This window comes from Melanerpes formicivorus, unplaced genomic scaffold (assembly GCF_026170545.1).
Source record: "Melanerpes formicivorus ecotype bairdi unplaced genomic scaffold, bMelFor1.0.p_v2 SCAF_29, whole genome shotgun sequence".
In the NCBI taxonomy this organism is placed as follows: domain Eukaryota; kingdom Metazoa; phylum Chordata; class Aves; order Piciformes; family Picidae; genus Melanerpes; species Melanerpes formicivorus.
This window is the reverse complement of record NW_027142381.1, coordinates 1267549-1284544: the sequence shown is the minus strand read 5'-3', so window position 1 is coordinate 1284544 and position 16996 is coordinate 1267549. Positions and strand designations below refer to the sequence as shown.

General features: G+C 41.7%; 1 protein-coding gene across 6 annotated transcripts in view; it reads left to right on the top strand.

Annotated features, from left to right (window-relative positions):
• AUTS2 (activator of transcription and developmental regulator AUTS2) overlaps nucleotides 1–16996 on the top strand; it is an 829433-nt gene that overhangs the window by 379724 nt on the left and 432713 nt on the right. For all 6 annotated transcript variants that reach the window (XM_068154432.1, XM_068154435.1, XM_068154433.1 and 3 more), the window contains 2 exons: nucleotides 5437–5538; nucleotides 13877–13912. In XM_068154432.1, coding sequence (XP_068010533.1) covers nucleotides 5437–5538; nucleotides 13877–13912 — 138 coding nt within the window. The remainder of the gene's footprint in view (nucleotides 1–5436; nucleotides 5539–13876; nucleotides 13913–16996) is intronic.

The window sequence follows — 16996 nt, the reverse complement described above, 5'->3', positions numbered from 1 at the left end:
CAGGATAGCAGGCAGAACTGAAAGCCTAAAATTCCTCTCCCTGCAGCAGGGTTATGCCTTCCCTCTTCCTCTAGGACTCTGGTAAAGGCTTAGCTTGCTCACTGCTCAATAATAGGGAGAAGTGTTGGTATTCATAACTTTAAAGTAAAATGTAGCAAAATAATCCTTTAATTCCATATGGTGTGGAAGCTCAGGCGCCTCGAAACTATACTGTAGATGTAGTGCTGCCAAATGGTATGGGGTTTTAAATTAAAATATATTATGGAAAAAAGAAAGGGGGGGGGGGAAGCTTAGAAGAGCCACATTAGTATGTTTCTGACATGATATATAAGCTCTGTGGAAAAGGCTTTTTCTGAAGTCTCAGTACGTTTATTTATTTTGCTTTTTGTTACGTGCTAACCAGGCCCTACTGCTGTGGAATTATCTAAAGTGGTTTAAGGATCCAAGCAAAGACAACTGAGGTCCTGAGAGGATGATGCTTTCTGTAGTCTGGGGCTCAGCTGTCCTTTCATCCTCTCTTATGCCTCTTAACATGATCGACTATCTTTGTCCTTCATTCTTTTCCTTTCTGAGACAAAAGGTGACAGCCATGTTGTTATGGGTTATCCTTAGGAGTGTTTGATGGCTTATGGCCCCCATCCTTTCATTTCACAGAAGTGTCTGACTCATGTAAGAACAAGAGTGCTATTCCTGTAGAGCTCTCCTCCTCCTAAGCCTGAATATTGAGGTCTGCTTTACCCTTTAACTTCGAATGGTGGAGGGAAGCGTAGCAGAGAGCTGCCTTCCCTGGAAGCAGCTGAAGATTCGGTTTGCACTGTCACTGGGCTGAGTATTTCCCTAATGCAAGAACAATTCCATTAGATTGCAAATCACCTGAAAAATGTCTCCATGCCCTGAAAGAACTGTTATTGTTGGTACTTCCTGTTGCAGGAGTTTCTTGCTGATGATTCTGCACATCTCTTTTGGTTTAATCACAATCTTGGCAGTTCCCAGGTAGTTTCTTTGTGACCTTTAGGCCTGAGCTAGTCTTTCTCTTTTCTTTTTTCTTCATCAGATGGTCACTCTTACTGTTGCCTATTTCATGTTTCTCTTTCCCTCCCCATGCTACCTCAGTAACCTCCTCTTTGTGTCCCCCTCATGTCAGTCTCCAGCATCTATTTTGCATTACTCCACAGGGCAGCACAGAGTGATGTTTGGTGGGTTGTTTTTTGACTGAGTTTATGAGCAGTAAGTGCTACTCACCAACCATAGTGTGCTGAATTTACCTTGGCCAAGGACCAAAGTCCTACCCAGCCACTCTCTTGCACTCCCCCACCTCAATAGGTCAATGGGAGAAAAAGAGAAGAAAAAGCTTGAGATCCCCAATTACCATCACTAGCAACACAGCCTTGACTTGGGGAAAACTGCTTTAATTTCCTGCCAGCTGAAATAGATTTAGGTAGTGAGAAATAAAAATGAAAACACCTTCTCCAGCCCCAACTCAGTCCCAGCCCAGCACTTGAGCTTCCAGATCTGAGGGTTTTTTTTTCCTTTCTTCCTTTATTATCTAGTTAACCAGTTCTGTTTTGTCTTTTCCAGCATCCTCCAATAGATTTAAAGCTATTAAAAATAACAGGCTCTGTAATGCAATAAAATGATTTACAGAAATATGATGTGGTGATGCTCAAAATGACCAAAATCTCCTAGAAAAACATCAGAGACCTGGGTGGCCCCAGGCCCCATGCCATTCAGCCTGGCAATGTGGACTTGGGTTGCTGATGACCATTTTCTTGGCCTGTACCACATCACTCCCATTGGGGAATACTTCAGACTGTGCAAGTTCTTTGAGTCAGCCACTTACTGGTGTTAGGAATTTGTGCTTTCAGGCTAGAAAATGTCTTCTTTGTGAGACCCTGGGGATGAATCCCTACGTGGATAAATTCAGCCCCGTTGTACATAGAAAGTGTAGAGTCAAATGCACTTTTTACAAACCCTTCTTCTTTCCCTGCTCAGTGCAAAAAAGAAAAGTAGTGTCTGGGTTAATGCAGGAGACTCCTCAGAGACGCTTCAGTAGACATCATGGGAGATTCATGATGGCTTTGCTCTTTGCATGGGGAATCCTGACAGGAGCGGTACAAGAACAAGAGTTGTCAGTGTGGCACTTGAAGCGTTCTCCAAGGAGGACAATTGTGTTTTCAAGGGGAAACTGTTTCTAGGGTTCCCCTGTGCCCCAGAGTAATGCACCAAAAGCATGCAGTGTAATTATAGATTCGGTCTTTTATTTGCAGACCTTGTTGAGCAACACTACATTATTTCAGTGTTGTTTTCATTTTAAGCGGTTGAGTCTGTGCGAGTAGATGGAAATGAACCATTGCCTATCCACATTAAGTGTTCCATGTGTGTTTGTGTGTAACTTTAGGTTCTCAAAAGAAGACAATGGGCACATTTCCATGCTTTTTTTCTAATTTAACACAGATTGATGGATTTTGGAATAAAATGTAAACCCTCAAGAGTTTGGCACATGGAGCAACAGCTTGGAAAAAAATAAAGGAAAATATGGAAAGCTTATAAATCTCAACTTGGACTTAGTTCTGAGTGCACTCTCTAGTATATACAGTTCACTTTGTTCCTACAGAGTTTTCAGGCTCAGATAGCTTGGTCATATTCTCTTGTTCCTTGTAAATTGTGTCTAAAAAAATGACACCTGCTGAGTTTTTCTTCTTCTCTGGAAATTGCTGGGATTTGCCATGTAGTAGAAGTTTAAAAGGAGGCAGTGTGATTAGTTAGAAAGTAACAAATGTGTGAGAATTGTATACAAAACAAATTGAGGGTCTAAAATAAAATCTGAGACTGGAAAAAAGCTCTTCAGGCCCCAGTTGCTCTATGAGTTTTTTCCATCGTCAAGCGGATGTTGACAAAAGACTGAGTCAGGGAAACTTGATCCATTTTCCTTTGGGTAGTTAAATTTTAAACCTGGGACCATAAAATTACAGTCCACAGTGGTCCTAGATAAGATCTGTGAGTTATATATGAAGTATAAGAGTTCTTGAATTTGTTATCCTCCGCTCTGCCTCCAAAAAATGCTACCTAGATCTATTAGATCTGACTGATAAACCATTCCATTGGAAACACAAAAAAATCTTTTTACTTGAGGTTTTCTGGCTGAGCTGTGGAGTATTTCTCTTATTTATTAAATTGTAAGTGTTTGACAAATAGCTCCAGTTCTTATGTTACATTTTCTTGGAGCTGAGAGTACACTTGTGCCATATTTTGTGATTGTGCTCATGCATTGGAACTCAATTGTATGTCTGGGCCTGTAGTTTTATGTATTTTCTCCTTCCTTTTGGCTAATGGAGAGCACCCAAAGCTACCTTTTACTAATGAGGGGAATCAGGGATGAAGGTGAAGCAGCACATACAGACCAAACCTAGAGATAGGTTTTGCTCTTGCAGCGATAAGGAGAAACTGATGATAACCATTGGGGTGAAGATGCTTTTCACACTGCTTTAATGAACCTGGGAAAGAAAAGCAGTGTAGATGGATGAGCAGCGTGTACAGCTGGGAAATAGAGCAGAAGGGTCCTGTTTATGTGCACATATAAAAGAGAGCGTTTGTGAGTTTTTGTGTGTGCTTGTGCAGCATGTTTTGGGGAGAACTGGTGTAAAATGACAAGGTATAGAAGAAAGGGGAAGGGAGGGGAAGTGGGTGGAGAGAATTCATAGAGAAGAAACTTCTGGTGTCCAGTTGTGAAACGGAGATGAGTGGTTTTATCCTTGTACAGACCAATGGAGATTAAATGAATATTAATAATTAGAATAAGGAGGAGTTGTCTTTGATTTGTTAGATGAGCATTGCTAAGTGTAGTAGGTGTCTCATAAAATACTTCATTAGGTACCTTAACAAGTATCTTCTCTGCATGTACCTCTGCTGCCAGATTTATCTATGTGATCTTAAATCTAAGTTTCAGAAACTGACTCTTTGCCAGCACTAACCTCAGAAGTAACCAGTCTTCACAGGAAGGTACTTGAAACAAAGCAGCAGCAAGGCTGAACCCACATTTTCATGCATCCTAGCCAAACAGAGGAACAGATAGGCAAAACCAAACCTATAACTTCTCAGCATTGCAGTGGATGTAGTTCATGCTTTCTTCATGCTGTATATATCTATGTGTGCTTATGGACTTCATAGTTTCATAGTTTTCATAGTTTCATTCAGGGTTGGAAGGGACCACATGGATCATCTAGTTCCAACCCCCCTGCCATGGGCAGGGACACCCCACACTAGATCAGGCTGGACAGAGCCTCATCCAGCCTGCTCTTAAACACCCCCAGGGATGGGGCCTCGACCACCTTCCTGGACAACCCATTCCAGGGTTTCACCACTCTCATGGTGAAGAACCTCCTCCTCACATCCAGCCTGAATCTCCCCACCTCCAGCTTCATTCCATTCCCCCTAGTCCTGTCACTACCTGAGATCCTGAGAAGTTCTTCCCCAGCCTTCCTGTAGGCCCCCTTCAGATACTGGAAGGTCACCTTGGAGCCTTCTCTTCTGCAGACTGAACAGCCCCAACTCCTTCAGTCTGTCCTCACAGGAGAGGTGCTCCAGCCCTCTGCTCATCCTTGTGGCCCTTCTCTGGACACGCTCCAGCACCTCCACATTCCTCTTGCATCCCTCTTGTGCATCCCTCCACATCCCTCTTGTGTCTATTGTACATCTATGATGCATCCTAGAATCATTTAGGTTGGAAAAGACCTTCAGTACGCTGCTTTTGTAACATGTTGACCTGCACAATCCACAGCCTAAGAGAAAGCAGATGTGTTCTCAACTGTATTGAAAATGCAGTTTGTAATTTTTTTTTGCTATTTTTTATTTATGACAATGCCAGTAAAGTTCATTAAAGTTGGTTTGAAATGGCAAAAAAACAATCTGATACCTATTAAGCAGATCATGCTGTTTTATGAACATTGAGGTTAGTCAAAAAATTTTTTATAGTGCCAGGCAATGTTGTTAGGGCCTAGTCCAGCAAAAGGCCTCCTTCCCCTGGGGAGATTTCTATTGATCTTAGATCCTCAATACTCATGGTGTAATGAGGGAGGGATTGGCTCTGCACATGCTTCAACATGATCTTAACTTTAATAACTGCATCTATGGCATAAATAACTTGAGCAGTTTAAAGGTTCTCAAAATTAAGGTCTTCATAACTGTGGTTTCCTGCAGGCTCTGAGCCTGCACATGAGCTGTAATGCACAGCAGCTTGCTTTGCTTTGCTCTCTGCATTCATGGTCTCCTGAAGATGCTGCCTCGTCACCGAGGCTGTGCCATGCCAGTGGCAGTGCCGCAAGCACCACATAAATATTGCTTTGTTTGGCTGTAGGGTAGGGTTAAAGAGGAGCAGTGGACAAGGGGATTCAGGGAGCCAGGCTTAAACTTTTGCTCTGTTTTTTCTCTTTCCTACAGCTCAAGCCAGGTCAAAACAGTTGCCGAGACAGTGACAGTGAAAGCGCCAGTGGGGAATCGAAAGGCTTCCATCGAAGCAGCTCTCGGGAAAGACTCAGTGACGTAAGTACAACTCCTGCAGCCCAGTACTGCTCTGATTAACCCCTGCTGCAGTTTTCTGAGGGGTTTAAGTCATAACAGGGTTTAGTTTCTTGGGATAGTGTCTTACTAAAATCCTCTTCCCTTTGGGGGGGGTTGGGAGAAGAAGAGGTTACTTAGATGTCCTGCCCCAATTCAGTCAACTTCTTAATGCTCGGTTCAGTATCTGTGTGTGAAAACATTCTTTAGTTTTGAAAGAGTTGAAGGCCATTCAATGAAATTAAAATGTTCTGCATAGTTGAGAAGTGAGATGGCCTCTCTTGAACTCCACGTGGGGAAGGAAGAAAATGTATTTCTTTGGGCTAAATACTGTCTTTATGCTAAGTATTCGAGTCTCTAGAGAGACTCAGCTAATTTATATGTAATGAATAGATATAACATGGCCAACAATAGCATAAGCTCTGCCTTTATTGCTCTACCTAAACTGCTGTGGAAGATACGAAGATGGCAGCTCTGTGGAGCCTGTTTTTCTCTGTTGGAGAACGCTGACCGTTTGCTGAATGACACACATGAGTTATTCTGACATGGGAATGACTGCAGAAATCTTTCTGTTCCTGCAATTGGATTATTATTTATTATGTGTACCATCGCAATCCTTGAGTGTTTTATTCATGGCTCTGGGTCCTGTGTGCTACATGAGAATATAAAGACAGCCCTGTCCCAAAAGAGTATGTAAATTGGGGATTTTGTAGGTCAGATCCTTTGCTGGTAAAAGCATGGATAGCTACATCAGTCAGACCAATTTGTATCAGCCAGCAATCTGGCCCTACTTTTAAATAACCCACATTTTGGAAAGGGGGATTTATCGATAGCTTGTCCATGTAGATTTGGATGACAGATACCAGATGGTGTCCTCTATAGGCCAATCCAATAAAACCAAATTGAGCAGACATGAAAAGAAATACCTTTGTAAAGGATCCGTTTCCTTGTGCAAATCTAAGCCTGAAGGCACACGGCTAACGATTTTTGTTTAGCAATTTTTAGCACTTGTGCATATCGCTGGAACAACCACCTTGGGGTGGCTTTGGTTCTCTTATTTTTTTTACCTTTTTTTTTTTTTTTTTCTGTGAGGAGGTGAAATCTATAGCACTCTTTCATCATCTCTCTGTCATGTTATTTTAGTGGCTCATTCCTTTCCCAGAGCCAACCTTTACGGGTACATTCAGCTAGACACTTCAGAGTCTTCCCTTCATAGCTGTCAGGTGAGGTCAGTGTCAGGGCTGTAAGGTATCTTTGGAAGAGGAGAGTGAAACCAGAGGAGGTAGTGAAGAAATGCTCTGTACAGATAGCAGTGGATGGCAGCTGACTGTCAGCCTGTCACCATTGCCATCCTATCTCTCTCCGACCCTATGGAAGCTGAGAAGTCACTGCAGTGAACCTGACAATTACCCAGCACCTTTCAGCAAAACAATTCACAGTTCCTTATAAACGTGGTTTTAATTTGGCCTTGTCACATCCTTGCAGGGCAGAGTGGAGAGCTCTGAGGCTTGTTGGAGCTTCCCAGCAGCTCACAGCATTGCAGTGTCAGAGCTGGCGTAACAGCAGAGCCCTGATTCCCCTTCCGCCATTCAAACAGTTTTCCTCTGATGTTTTTAAAAGACTTTGTCTTGGTACTATGTTGAATTAGAAGGAAGGGGAGAGCTTCTCTAGTGCACCTGAGGGCATTGGGGGTTCAGAGGTTGCTCAAAACAAACCTAAAACATGAAAATTACTATTTTAAAATGTTATACATAATATGTGTTTTACTTGATGAGAAAGTTCCTTTATGCTTTGTCTCTCTGTGGTCTGGTGTTGCCAGTTCAGCTGAGATTTGATAAACATGCACAAGGTAACTCTTGTCTTACCTGAGTGTGTGGTGGCCTCTCCAAGACTTTCATTTCATGCAGAAAATGATGTCCTGCATGTCTCTGCCCCAAAGACAAACACCTCTTGTTTTCACATGGCAAGGGCTTACAGGGTGGTGGCGACACTTCCAGCTAATGGATGAACCCACCTTCAGCTGTCTTCTAGTGCACAAAGATGCATCAGGAGCTTAATAAGGTGGATTTAAATAGCATCTCTTCAATGAGTGAGTTATCTAATGATAGCTGTCCAGAAAAAAAAATACAGAGAAAAGAGTAATATTTACTCTGAAGATCCTTTTCTGGTTTTACAACTATTTTGTCAGGAAAAAATATGCAAGGAGTTGTGCAATCAACAGAAGGCAGAATGATAATATGAAGTATTTTAGGCAGGTTATCCCTGAGGTCAGAAAGCAAATTTTGGACATGAAATATAATGGATCTGCACCAATGTAGCCTGACAGCACCGTAGGATTAAGGATGGCTACTGTATGGAAATATGTATAATGAATGAAGTGCATATACTCGAGGTGGGTGATCAATTTTCAAATCCCTAGTTGTAAGTAAGCTGTTGGAACAGAAATGTTATCTTCATGAGCTTTAATGTGGAGCTTAAGTGATAGCTCAGTGACAGATGCAGAATGAGGGAGATAATATAATGAATATCCAGTTGCAAACTGACATGTCAGTGGCTTCATTCCCTCTCCTGTCAGATATCTTTCAGCTCTGCATATTGTAACTGTACCTACAGTCCTTGGGTAACGCAGATTGATGCAAAGTGTGTTTACAAGGGATGACTCCTTTCCAGGCTAATGAGATCCAAGCAGGTAATTTGCAGCATTTGCGAAAGAGGTGGTCAAAAATGAAAAGAGGATAATTCAATGAAAAGACCGTGTTAAACAGGAGACTGTTCTCATAATGAGGCTTGAAATAGCATCAGACAGCAGGAAGAGGAATATCCTATGTCCTTGTCAGAGGCAATGCAGTGAGACTGATTTCCATCAACTCCTTTCTTTGTCCTCATCTCACACACGTGTACACACATGCACACGCTCCTCTGTGAGAGAACATAATTAGCAGAGAACTTGACTTCTGCTAGATTAGGGATAATAATGACTGCTCAAATGCTCTGTTGCAAGCGTTTGACAGTGCCCCCACTATATCTCCCCTTCTGAATTGCATAAACCCATCTCTGTCTGCCTTTCTCCCCTATAAAGTATTTTCTTTTGGAATGACAACTTGTTTTTTTTTTTTTCTTTTATAGGCAGAGGTAGCTCCAGGGGCCGAAAAGAGAAATTGGAGAGCTGCTCCTCCTTTATATATAGGGTGCTGTAGTCAGTTTAATCTCATCAAAATCTTGCCAGTAGTAGAATTCATTTTGTTGAGATTTTGCTTGGAGACAAGATGGCAGCGCTTTCTCTTTTCCTCAGCTTGGAGCTCGGTCAACTTGTTTTCCTTATCTTTCTGTATATACTTATTTTTAATTGAGTCTTCCACTTTGAAGTGCCTGGGGTACTTTTATTAGCCATGTTTTACAAAGCAGCCAGGAGGAAAACGTGAGAATTACAGCTAACCTGCATGGTAAACACACAGTATTCAGGGATTCAGCCACCTCTGTGCTAATGAAAAACAGAACCACCCTGGGTTTCTGTGGTGCGTGTTCCTAAATTCCTGATCTACCCTGGAACTGCAGATCACACTCAGCTGCAAAGTCATTGTTAGGCCTGGTAAAAATCTGAAGTAAGCAAAACGAACTTTACTTGTCATTTCAGTAGTAATGATGCTGTGGCAGTGCAAGCCTGCACTGACTGCAGAGGGCTGACAGGCTGCCGTGGGTACTCTCAGCCCTGCCCCACTCTCAGCTGACTCTGGTGTTGGTTTTAGGCTTTCAATGAAGAGATAAATAGTAAAAGCCTCTCACATGGTCATCAGCTGGGAAGCAGCACAGGTCTTCCATTCTTGCCACACAAGAGAAGTGTGGACTGCCTTGCCTCTGCTTGCTTTTGCTGAGCAAGGGGTCACAAGCCAGGAGATAGAATTGGTGTATTTCTGTACGGAACATTGTTCTAGTTCCTGAGCAAGGAGTGGGACAGCAGTCTTTCCATTTACCCCCTACCTTAGAATTCTCATCTTGAGGTCTCATGAAAGCCAACACACTCTTTAAAGCAGGAGTGCTTCCCTTTCACCAGTGCTTTGAAGCTCTGTGCTCCTACCATGTTGTGTACTTTGCTTTTGAGTATAGGTTATGGTGAGGTATCAAAGAGGACTAAGTTGTGGAATGCCCTTCTCACCAGGCCTGTTGCTGTTGGCCCTAGGGAGGAACGATGTGTGTCCCCTGCAGTGTGATCCTACAGACAGCTCACAGTTTTGGCCTCCAATAGGGGAGATTTTCAATTCTCTGTCTCCCGTTCCTCCCACCTGTCTACCAAACCTGAAGGAAGACAAATTGAGAAGCACTCTTTGGGTTCTGCGTTCTGAAATCCTTAGTACTTTTCCTTCTCCAGAATATCCCCAGCGATCTTGGCCGCATCTAAAGCGGAACAACACCAGCAAAGCTCTGTGTGTATTTGTGTGCCAGAAGCTGATCGACTGCAGTGGCTGCTGCTTTGTGTGTGTGTACGCGAGGGTGTGTATGTGTGTGTTTGTGTGTCTAAGGTTGGGTGCTTAAATGCTTTGTTGCATTATGTTAATTCCTCGGCAGTGCAATCAAATTCATGTCGTAATTAAAGCTGTCAGTTGGAAGGCAAGCCAATCGCCAAGAAAACACAGCATAACAAATGAAGTGAAATGATTCTGCGTGTAGCTATACAATGCTTCGCCAGGCATGAAATTAAATAAGTAATTTGATGTTGACATCAGAAATTGAAATGATACCCACTGTTCCTTCATTCAGTCAGACCTACATAAACAATAGCCAGAACAAATATGTACAACACAGTCTTTCTCTCCACCCAGCTCCCCAAGTAATGCCCAATATATATGCAAAATGGGTATAACTGTGCCTTCCAAGACCTCAAGGATGTAATTTTCTTTGGTACACAATAAACTAATGCTTACATGAGGGTTGCTACATTTTTGCTCCTGGGCCAGAAGTTCTTTTTGAGAAAAGAAGAGGGGGGAAAAAAAATGGAAATAAAAGAAAAAAAAAAAAGGGCAAGAGTGGAAACAAAAAAGGGCAGGGGGGGAAAAAAGGGGAGAACAAAAAAAAAGGCAGAAGTAAAACAAGAAACCCAAACTCCTGTTAATTTTAAGCAAGTGACTTGCATTTTGCTGATGGGCTTCTGCTGGTGGTTGTGTGTATATCAAATAGTGTATCTAATGTCAAATGTTGCAAAGGGTTTGGGAGAGTGAAACCATTACCTCTATTATAGGCCCACTTTATATAGGAGATGTAGAACCATCCAGTGCAGGATCACGACTCAGCATGGGCTTGTAAAGATGCTGCATACACAGTATCACATTCACCAGTTGGTACCAAGGCTGGGCACTGGGTGGTAGGATCCTTTCGCTATTGGGAGTTATCAAAAAGAGGTGAGAAGCTGTCTTCTTGCATAGCCCTTGCTTCAGCCTATACGCTCTGTCAACACACAGTTCACAGCACAGCTGACGTAGTCATTCATGCATGTGCAACACAGTCTTACTTCAATTAAAAAGAGTTTGCAAACTGTACTCTCCATATGCAGCATGCAATGTGTGAAGGGCTCTATTTCCATCCAGCAAACTCCAAGGCCCTGAAAATGCACAGTTGTTTCTTTTCAGTGAAAGTCATTTGACTGCTATGTTTCGACTGTCCTCCCATAGCCATTGCAGCATTGCTTTTGAAGGAATGGAAATATTCAGTGGGAAATCTTTTGCTTGCTTGTTCTTTTTTTCTTCTCCTTTTTATTGTTTTGTTTTGATACTTGATCCTCCCAAAACTTGGAATAAAAAGCAGACAAAAAAAAATTGCACACAGATGCAGAATTGCAAACTTTGGAGCTCTCAGCCTGTAAAGTAAGTTTTAAAAACTGTGAGTGAAAGATTGGGACTCAACTGGCATCTGTATGTAGCTTGAACAAAAGTACAAGGAATGATTGCACATGTTGTACTTTGTGAGTAGATCTCTAGTTCAAATTAAAAGAATTCAAGTAGAATGAAAGCAGGATAAGATGAAAGGCAGTGGATAAGTGATGTTTTACTAGGAAAGCAAATGCATTAGATGCTAGTCCAGAGTGTGCTGAAATGCACTAGCAGGGCTGCAGTGGTTCCCAAAACCGGTTTATTGTGGCCCATGGAGGGGACTTTGTAGTTGGAACCAGTAGCTGGGTTGTGTGATGGCTGGAATTGTGGTAGATATTCCCAGCTGCATGGTCATGGGGCGGCTGAGGAAAGCAGAGCCATCAGACTGAGCCCAGAGGCCTCATGGCCATGTGTTCCCCAGCCTGCACTGCCCCTTCTCTGCACCACAGAGGCACTGTCAGGCATGTTGTCAGTGGGACCAGGTGGGTCTTGCTGTGGATAATGGTGGCAGGGGTAGCTTAAGGCCTCAGAGCAGCAAGAATGGTGCCAGAAAGACTTAAGAATTTATTTATTTATGTGGCACCCCTCGCATGCTTGATAACCACATCTCTAGTTTGAAGATCTTGAGGCCTTCAGTGGCTGCAACACATAGGAGTGAGTGCGTTAAGGATCAGGAACCACATTCCACCCAAATTTCTATAGCAGTTGTATTTGTTCACGTGAGATGTCCCAACAGTTGTTTGATTATTATTATATTGGTGCCATTATGAATATTAAAGTCGTTTCCTTTGCTACCTTTTTAACGTCCGATAACTGAAACAAGGAAGTCTTCCCCGCTATACATGCAAGCTCTCTAAACCTGTCTTTTTGGTAGTGCTTTGGTGCACACACAGTAATATGCTGATTATTTGTGATGAATTTTGTTGTTAAATTACTTGGTACACTCTATTTCTGCCACACTGGCTTGGGTGAAAAAGATACCACAAACCCTTTGTGGGATTTATTTTCTCTTATGTCAGTGCTGTACTGATCAGAAATAGAGAGAATTTGCTGTTGGGGTTCCCTGCAATGGTATCTTACGGCAGGGATGTAAGTTCTGCCTTTTTCCAATGGTTTGTCCAGGCTGGCTGGGGGCCCTGTACAGGTCCTAGCAATCCCTGAGCTATGTCATTACTGAAGGTGAGATTGTGCTAAGGAACTGAAACAGTAATTGAAGAGAAACAGTAGTTAAAGACTGGTCATCTGGACTACCCACTGCTCGCTAGAGAATTATCCTCTATTTTGCTTCCTTGTGCATTGACTAGCCTGGTTTGAAGTGTTTCAGGTGATAGGGCTCTAGCACTGGGAGCTGTTCACCCTTTAATGTAACAGCCAGTGACCTGGATTAGGACTGAGATGTTTAGGTCTCTCACCATGTCTCTAAGAGAACCTGCTGTGTAATCCCCATTGCTTAGATGAAAAACTAATGAAACAAACCCCTTTATCTCCTTAATTCCTATAAATGTAGACATGATTGTGGGCCCATTCAACCTGAATTTCATGATGCTTTTATTTTTTTAAGCATTTAAACCTTTTGATTATATTCCACGGTAGTAGTATTAGTTTTAATTATTGTTATGGATTGGAGCTTTGAAATCTGTTTCGCGTTGTAGATATTTGTTGTTTGGTTACGTTTGGTTGGTTGTTTTTGGTGGGGGTATTTTGTTTGGGTTTGTTTTTTTCCCTTTTCTTTTTAAATCCTTGAATCCTTGGTTTATCAAACAATGTGGACATCCAAATGGGAAATTATAGTGACTGCCTTCTCCAGGAAAAGGCACATGGAGTGAAGCGGCTTCTCCGTGCCCACGCGTTCTTTACATTTCAGACTACTAATTATGTTTACAAAATGTCTCATTTTAGAAAAGCACTATGTGTATACTAACCAGGGCCTTTTGGGAATAAATTGGCAAACAGGTCATACACTGAAAAAGTCATCCAAACCCACTGGGCTTTTTGTTTTGAAGTCAGTCTACTTTTTTTTTCTTCCCACCCCCACCCCCCCTCACTTTTCCCCCTCCCGCCTGCCCCTTTGTGGCCACAAAGCTGAGTAGCTGGAGTCCAGGGCATTGAATGTCAGCATGTCAGGGAGGCTGGTTGATGAGTGTCTGTTTAGTCTCAGTGCAGGGCGAAATGCCATCATTAATTCATTACCCAGCTGCCTGTCAAATAAATTGGCAATTACGTCCACCGCAGAAGCTTGGAATTCAGTAAATAGCACGTTACCATCTCGGAGTCGTTGAGAGATGTAAAGGGAAAAATTAAGCAACACCGTGTTTGTTTCAGTAGCAGATGACAAGGGGCAGCACATTGGTGCTGTGATGTAGTGATGAAAAGCTTGGAAAGGGCTGGTAATGAGCTATGTGGATTGGATCGTGTTAAAAACCGTCACTGACTTTTCACTTTGTCTTTGTGTTTTATTGCAGAGCTCAGCTCCTTCCAGCTTGGGAACAGGCTACTTTGTAAGTGCATCTCAACTTTAACACATGTGCCTCTGAAAAACATAGCATTACTCCTGAACCAAGGTGCCTAACTATATGGAGGCAGGCATAAATAACCAATCTCAGTCTGCCCAATAGGTTATCTTAACTTTTTCCTATTTCTTCCTCTACAAGTACATTGTAAGTAACATTCCAGACATGGTGGTCAGTGTGTTCCTGAACCAATCAGGTGTCCTATTAATTACAGTACAAATTTCCACAGTATTTAGTTGACACAGTTACAGGAATTTAAAGGAACAGCTCTCCAATCTGAGACAGTAGGATCTTGATTTCCCCTTCTACCAGTTTTCATTGATTCATAGACATTAGAGAGCTGATTACTGCAATCTTGTCTCCTCTTCTGTGTGCCACAGTCCAGAGATGACACAGTGATTTCTACCTGTTGGTTAAAATCCCCATGTGTAACAGATGATCTTGGAAAACACAGCTGTAATTGTATTTATACTAGATGTGCATTTTATGTCATTGGGAAGAGGATCAAACCCCAGGTGGTTTGATAATTGATCAGTCTTATGTTGTTATTTATTTGCATGCCCATTGATTGATTTAACAGTCTCTGCTTTCCTATCTGTTTATTCACCCATTCATCAAGGTACCTTTTACTTCCACAGATAAGTTTGGGGGTAAAAAATGTTTTCCAGCCAATCCACTGCACTGTTGATTTTCCTCCAAGATTTGTTTTGAAATTACTGCTACCGTGTTTCACTTGTAACTCAAAGCTCTGTTCTCCAAGCACATCTTCTCTACCTTTTTAATATCTGCATGAGAAACAGAGCATTATCTATGTCTATAAACAGGTAGGTAAACTGCAGTGAGACTTCTTCTCTATAGTTAATAGAATGATCAAAGCCTGCTTCTATCTCTTCATCCAAACTCTGGGGAAAATGAGACTACACATGATTTGATCAGATGGTGGGAAAACTTTGTTGCTCTCTTGTCAGATTCTCAGGGAGTCATTTTCTTCCAGTAGTAGATCATGATGTTAATCTTGATTCTATGATTCTGTGATTTTTATCATCGAGGTCAATGATCCTCTAAGAAACTTGCAGGATTAAACTGTGTACGTGTGACCTCACACGTGAAGTGTAACATGCAAGCACAAAAATTGCTTAATACCTGGAGAAATGCTGTGTCCTGCTGGATTTATGTTGGATTTTTGCACAAGCTGAATGCTTGTATTCCTGCCAGTGGTAAGGTCTGGAAATAACCTTATCAGCTGAAAAAGTACCGTGGTGGTTTTTTGTGTAATGTTACCAATACTCTAATCATTGTAAGGTAAGTTGTGAAACAGGGTAAAACTGCTTTCCTTTTTTCAGCATTCCCCTTGGGTGTTGTTTTTTTGTCATGTGTGTTTTAAGAAAGAGGGGCCAAAGGGAAAAAATATAATATCAAATTGCTCAACTTTTATTTGGCATTAAGACTGAAACTGTAATGTCTTCCCGTTGTTCAGAGTGAGTTGCTTTTCTTTGTCTGGACACTTAAAATTCAAATCATTTGAATGTACATAGACATGCTCTGAAATGGGATAAACATGACATGGGATAGAAGGTGTTATAAATAAGCCTTGTTCTCTTTATAGCAAGAGCTGAATATGCATGGTTTAAGAACAATGTTCAGCTTCATCTTAAGGAAGCAGAGGTAACAGAAGAAAAAACCATCTGCTCTTCCTTTGTACCATGCTGTCTGTGGGTTGGTCCAGTAAAGTGAAGATCTGGAAGGTGTCAACATCCCCTATGCTCTGGGAAAAAGCTTGAAAGTTTCCAGTCCTCCCCTGCGAGGGTTTTAGTAGCAAGAGGCTTTGACATATTCTAGTGCCAATATATTGGAACTTGAAATGATACTAATTTGGATCTCTGTAAGTGGGGGACACATCCCATATTAGGTTCTGTTAATGTGGTATATTTGTCTACACTGTGTCTTACAGACAGTCACAGTAATAAGATTTCTTTAACTTCCTTTTTCTTTCTTCTCTAACACAGAGTAGATAGAAACCTAAGGACTTTTCCTGCCTTTAAAGCCATTTTTACACTTACACAGACTTGGATGAAATGTGGAGGGTTTTTTCCCCTGCCTTTTCCACTTTGGAAAATTGTTTTTAGGATTATCATACTTATTGTTTTTTAAAAGTCCATACCCTTATTAGCTTACACGGGACAAATACATCCCAGATGTGTTTTGTGGTACCAGACAATGAGAAAAATGCTCCAGAGTGATCCAATTAGCATGTGTTTCTGATAAATATAATTGTTGTATTATCAAAGTGCAAAAGAATATGCACTTGAATTGACTTCTTTCTTTTCCAAAGCCTTTAACTAGAAAAGACCGTTAGTTTTTCTGTGTTGAGTGTTAACCCAGAACATCAAAACAAGGGTTGTTGCTCTCAAAACCAAACCACTTGTTTTAGTTTAATAGATATTAATAAAGCCTTTGCCTGTGGAGATTATTGATCACTATATTGTACTTTGGACTAGATGATGTTATGTACTGTAGTGCACCAAAGGAAGCATGAGCAACAGGTAAGTTAAAGTGGACTGACAATAGCTTCACTGTCTGAGGACATCTTCCACAGAACGCAGAAATACAGATGGAAGCAGGTTTTATTCAGGAGTGAATGAACACTGAGGTATGGTTAAGTAGCTTATATTTGCTGTTTAAATACAGGTATTAATAGAATATTTGTGTGTACTTGCCTCCAAGTGATGGAGACCTGGAATCTGAATCTTCTTTAAGAACCATGCTTGTGTCAGGCACTCTGCTTAGCTGGGTGATGGATCACGTGTCTGCAGTGTTTGTGGATGATGTGTGCGCTACAGGAAAAAATAACTTTTAGATCCTTCTATTCTGTGGAGAGCCTCCTGGGGTCACTGAGTGTTTGAGGACATGTTTATAAACCTGACACCTTCCAGTAATACAAAATCACTTTTCTATACTCCATCCTACTAAATTGTGAGGAAACTTCCAGGAGTCATGGTGAAGGCTGAAATCTTAGAGAGTTTATGCTATTACTGGTAAATTTCTGAATTACAAAGTTGGAGGCTGGACTTA